Genomic DNA, 6,357 nt, shown 5'->3' on the forward strand with positions numbered 1-6,357 from the left:
ATTTTTTAAAAATTTTTTTTTTATATAATTAAAATAATATAATAAAAAATATTTATTTTTGGTATTTTATTATTTACAATTTTTTTTTTTTTTTTTATTTATTTATAATTTATAATTTATTTATTAACTTTATTTATTTTTTTTTTTTTTTTTTTTTTTTTTTTTTTTTTTTTTTTTTTTTGTTACTATTTGGGAATAAATTATAACAAAAAAATTAATCTTTTTTAATCCATTGAATATTTGTAATCTGTGTATATCTAATTTTTTTAATTTTTGTAATTATATATTTGTCTATAATAAATGAATAAATAAATATATATATATATATATATATATATATATATATATATTTATATAAGTATGTCATGTTTTTTTTTTTTTTTTTGTATTTGTATACAAAAAATATGTAAATGTATATGTAAATATATACTTGTGAATGTTTTTTAACTTATGAAAATATTTTATGAAATATTTATTTTCTCGTTTATTTAAAGTTGTTAAACATTTGAACTTTATAAAAACTTGTCAAATTATAAAAATATATGCATATTTACATATATTTTCTTTTTATATTGTCATTAATTGTGTTCAATAACCCTTATATATATAAGCTTCACACGTTTTATTCGTTTGAATAATATATATATATATATATATATTTATATTTATTTATTTTTATTTTGTATTTTTTTTTTTTTTTTTTTTTTTTTGGAAATGAGTATAATTCACATTTAATATACCCTTCTAAAAAGCACAAAATGACATCAAATTATAAGTCTTACAATGTTTTTGATTATAATTTAAGGTTTATGAAAGATGAAAAAAGGAATATGGATAGAGAAAGAACAAGTGATAAGGGCAAGGAGAATATATCCTTGAGGATAAATTCAGATATGAGAAAAAAAATATATTTATTAGAAACAAATACAAAAAGTCATAAAGATGAAAAGGATGAGAAATATAACAATATGAGCTCATCAAATAATATGGAACATAAAACTTATGATAAAAATATGGGTGTAAAAGATGATATGTCAAATTTAAGATCTATAAAATATAATATAGAAATAAATAAAAATAATAATAATAATAATAATAATAATAATAATAAGAGTCTTATTGTGGATGAAAAGGAAAAATCTAATAATAGAACGATTATGTTATTAAACCCTAAGAGAAAGTATGACCCAGATTATATTTCAGATGAAAAGAATATAAAGAGAAAAAAAATAAATGATATTATTAATAAATATAAAAAAAAAATGATAATTACTTCAAATGAAGAAAATGATGAAAAATATAGTAATAAAGGGTCATTTAATATTTCAGATGATAATGATGATTATGATGATAAGGGGGATAATAAAAGTAGTAGTTACAATATAAATCGTAAAATTTATTCTACAGAAAATAATGATAAAAAATATAATTTCCATATAACATCTTTAGAAAAAACGGATAAGATAAATAATGAGATGAAAGAATACTCAACTAAAGATACTATTGAACTAAGAAGGATAGAATCCATATCACATGGATCAAGTGAAAATAAGGCAAATATTAATTCATATGATATAGAAAAAATACATGATGAAAAAAAGGATAAGAATGAAATGCTTAATAATTTAGATATAAATTTATATAAACAAGAAAAATCTTTAAGTTATAATAATATGAAGGAAAATGACTTGAATAAAATTGACATATCTAAACAACTAAATGTAAATTCTAAGGAGCTTAAATATGATAAATATGAAAAGGATAATAATATATATAATAATCTTAGTGATAATGAAAAATATGTAGATCATACTAATGTATATGATAAAAATTCAAGTTCTCATAATGTAAGTTTAAATAATTTATTTAATGAAAGCAATTTCATGTTAGACGAAAAAAAAATTAGAGATAAATTTAAAGAAGTCAAATTAATTGAAAAATCACTTGAAAGAAATAATTCTGGAATATATGAAAATGAACTAAAAGAAGGTGATACTGACAAAAAGGATGAATTAGAAAAAATGAAAGTGGATATGACAATAAAAGATATTAATGAAAAAAATAATAAAGTAATTTCATATGATAAAGACTATTCAGAGAATAATGAAATAAAACCTATAAGCGATGAGAATACTGACATGGGAAAAACGAATAGATCATTTTTAGTTGATAGAAATGATAAAAAGGAAATGCTTCATATAAATAACAATAATGATAGTGTTAATAATAATAATAATAATAATAATAATAATAATAATAATATTGTTCATAATGTAGGGGAATCACATGAAGATATGTTTTATAAGGCTAATAAATTATCTGAAAAAATAGACAGTATTGTACAAAATATTAAATATATCAAAAAAGTAAAAAATTCAAATTCTGATAAAAATAATATTGATGTTAACCTTTCAGATGATATATCGAATGATGAGGCACATATGAAAAATATTACAAATTATGTAGATTATAAAAAATTATATTATGATAATAATAAAATGGAGAATATCAAAAATACTTTTAAGAAAAATGTATATAATAATAAAAATGAATTATTGAACATAAATGATACAAAATTAATGATAAGTGAAAATAATAATCAAAAGGAAAATGTACGAAATGATGAAAATTATCTTTTGAATGATATAAATGATTGTACAAAAGATTTAAATAATAAAAAATCAAAGGGTAATATTGATGTTAATAATAATACAACATTTTTTGATGCTATGGAATATTCTATAGGTTATGATAAAGAACAATACAATAAAAATTTAGAAGAAGATAATGTAATTACAAGAATTTCATCAAATAAAAATAATATGCAAATAAATTCCTCTTCATCTAATAATAAAAATTATATAAATAAAAATAAATGGAATAATTTAAAAGATAAATATTTCGATATGATGAAACCAAGTGGTGTAGATAATATTATAACTATTAAAAAAAATGATCTTATAGTACAAAATAATGAAAAATATAATCATATTTTTAATAAATCACATGGCCATAAAAACACAGAAAGGTTAAAAAGTTTTAATAATAACAATTATAAGGATACACATATTTTAAAAAATAAAATAAATGGTGATATCCATAAAGATGTTAAAAGTCATAATATTGAAAATAAAATAAAAGAAGCGAAGAAAATAAAAAAAAAGGAAAATATATTAAACAGTATAAATCAAGAAAAAAATGTCGAAAATAAAAATATTGTTAATAAAATGTCATATTCAAAAAAAAATATTTTATCAAAAAGTTATGCAGAAAAAACTCATTTATATAATATGAAAGAAGAAAAAAATAATAATAATAATATTAATTTGAAGACATGTAAAGAAAAGAATCCTTTATTTTATTCTGTTGATTTCTCAAACAAAAAAAAAAAAAATGATATTGATAAACGATTATGTGATGATTTATTATCTTCAGCTATTGATGATTCGATTGAAAGAAAAATAATATATGAAAATATAATAAAATTTTCCAAAATAAATGTAAATAAGGATCATGAATTAGTAGATAAATATTCAGATGAAAACAAGAAAAAAGAAAATTCCAATGAAAGATTAAAAGAAGAATTGGATATTATTAAAAATTATTATAGTGAAGAAAAATTAAAAAGAGAGGAGGAAAATAAATTGAGAAATGAAATCCAACAAAAAAGAAAAATGTATGAATTAAAAATTCGAAAAGATTTTCAGGAAAAAATAAGACTTAGAAGGGAAGAAAATGAAAAAAGGTTAAACGAAGAAAAAATAAATAATTTACACCAACATAATGGAACAAAGGAATTACCAAATGGTATAGCAGATGGTAAACCGAATGATATTACAAATAAAGAAAAGGAAACGAAAGATATAACTTATAATAATGAAAAAGAAGAAAATAATATTAAAAATGATGATAATAATAATAATAGTAATAACAATATTAATAAAAATTATTATTATTATTATTATGATGATGAATTGAGAAACGAAAATTATAAAAACAATAACAAAAAAAGAAGAAAAAACAGATTTGAAGATTATTCAAGTGATGGAAGTTATTATAAATATATGTATTGTAATTTATATGAAGAAAGATGTAACAATAAAATGAAAAATCATTTTTATGATATAAGTGATAATTTATATTTACAAGAATGTTCTGATAACTTCTTTCATAATAATAAAATCTCCTCTTCTTCTATTTATAAATCACCTTCACATAGTTTTGATAACGAATTAATATCATTAAGTAAAATAAAATTTGATGATTTTGATTACAATTATTTAAATGAACTCCACAGATCTGTATCTAAAACGAAAGAGAGAAAATCAAGTTGTTATTCTGAATTTAGTGAAGAAGAGGAAAAGTTAAAAAATTGCAACTTAGTTAAACCTAAGGTTATTTTAACTAATAGTGAAAAGAGTTATGAAAAAAAACTTATTGAAAACTCCGAAGGGGATAGGGAAATTAATGGGGAATATGAAAAGAGTGATATATATGAAAAGAGTGATATATATAAAAAGAGTGATATATATAAAAAGAGTGATATATATAAAAAGAGTGATATACAACAAACAAATGATATAAACGAAAGAGATAATTCTTATAAAAAAGGAGATATACATGAACGAAATGGATGTCATGAAAAAAATGCAGTATCAGAAAGAAATATTCCAAATAAGAACAATAGTACAGGAAATCTTCATAATAATAATGTCTCCAATTCACAAAAAGCAAAAAGCCGTTCCTTTGATTATCATCGTAGAAGTAACAAAAACAATTTTTATGAATACAAAATGAATAATAAAGATGATGATAATATATTGAATAAATTGTTAACTATAAAATATCAAAATAAAATAGAAAATGATAGTTTAAGCATAATGGAGGATAATATACACAATGATAAAGACAGTAGTGTGAATGAATATATGTGTGAAGAGCAACATAGTTCTGAAGAGGAATATTCAGAAGAGAATAATATGGATGATGAAAAAGATTCCGTTAAACTAAATGACAAGGAAAGTGAATATGATAAAAATAATTGTAAAAGTGTAAAATTAATACAAAAGAAAAGTGATTTTAATAATGAAAATATGAATGAATTGAATATATCACCATCTCATACGGATATTGATAATAAAGAAAAACCAAATATATTATTAAATTCTACAAAAGAAAAAAATCGTATTATAAATGTTAATGAAAAGAATGATATATTTAAAATAAATCCAATAATACAAGAAGATAAAAATGAACCAAATGATAATATAAATATTAATGATGATGAAGAAAATGAGGGAAAAAATAAATTGAAAACATCCATATCATCTTCAGATAATGGAATACCAAAAATTAATATTTTAAAAAATAATGAAAACTATATTCCATTAGATATTGCTTTAAATTTTGTGATGGATAATGCAAAAATGAAGAAAAATTTACAAAAGGAAGAAAAAAAAGATAAAGGAAAGAACAAGTAAGAAAAAATATATCTTTTGAGATAATTCTTTTAAGTGTTTAATATATATATATATATATATATATATATATATATATTTATGTATATTTTATCTTATACTATATTTATTTATTTTATATTATTTTTTTTTTATTTTTATTTTTTTAATTTCACTTTTGTAGAACCTTTGTTCAGTGGTTAATGGACGAAAGAAAAAGAAGATTAAAAAATAACTTACCCATAGATATTTAATATGTCAATTGATATTATTTTTGTTTTGTTATTTATATTGATTTATTTTTAACCATAAACGTTTTGAAATATTTGACTTATTGTTATATTTATTTAAATATTTTTTTTTTTTTGTCTTATTAAATTTATATATATTGTTCATTTAGAAACTACATATATATATATATATATATATATATATATATAAATATTCCAATTTTTTTTTTTTTTTTTTTTTTTTTAATAATACAAAGTAGCATATATATGATTTGTATTTACAATTGTTTATCACATAGTAAATATTAATTTTATTTTTAATTTAAAGAAAGGAATATATACATATATATGTGTATGAATATATATAAGTTGAGCGAATTATATTTTATTATGTCTATATGGATATATTCTTTATTTAATTAATCTATTTTCAATATATTGAAAGACATTTTTTTTTTTTTTTTTTATTTAATTTGTTCAAATATATTTATCATATGAGACTAATATTTTGTAAAAATTATAAATGTGTATTAAATGTATCTATGACAAAGAAAAAAAAAAAAAAAAAATGAAAATGGCTATTTATATTAGCTATTTAAAAAAAAAAAAAAAAAAAAAAAAAAAAAAAAAAAATATATATATAATAGAAAAAAAAAAAAAAAAAAAAAATA

The 6,357-nt window shown here is 18.3% G+C and overlaps 1 protein-coding gene across 1 annotated transcript; it reads left to right on the plus strand.

Annotated features, from left to right (window-relative positions):
• Positions 1 to 758: 758 nt before the first annotated feature.
• Positions 759 to 5,710, plus strand: PGSY75_0825000 (hypothetical protein; the record flags this gene model as incomplete). Its single annotated transcript, XM_018785375.1, has 2 exons — positions 759 to 5,476; positions 5,641 to 5,710. 2 exons carry the CDS (start codon positions 759 to 761, stop codon positions 5,708 to 5,710), a joined length of 4,788 nt encoding a protein of 1,595 aa, XP_018642342.1.
• Positions 5,711 to 6,357: the final 647 nt, after the last annotated feature.

Source organism: Plasmodium gaboni, chromosome 8 (assembly GCF_001602025.1).
Source record: "Plasmodium gaboni strain SY75 chromosome 8, whole genome shotgun sequence".
Classification (NCBI taxonomy): domain Eukaryota; phylum Apicomplexa; class Aconoidasida; order Haemosporida; family Plasmodiidae; genus Plasmodium; species Plasmodium gaboni.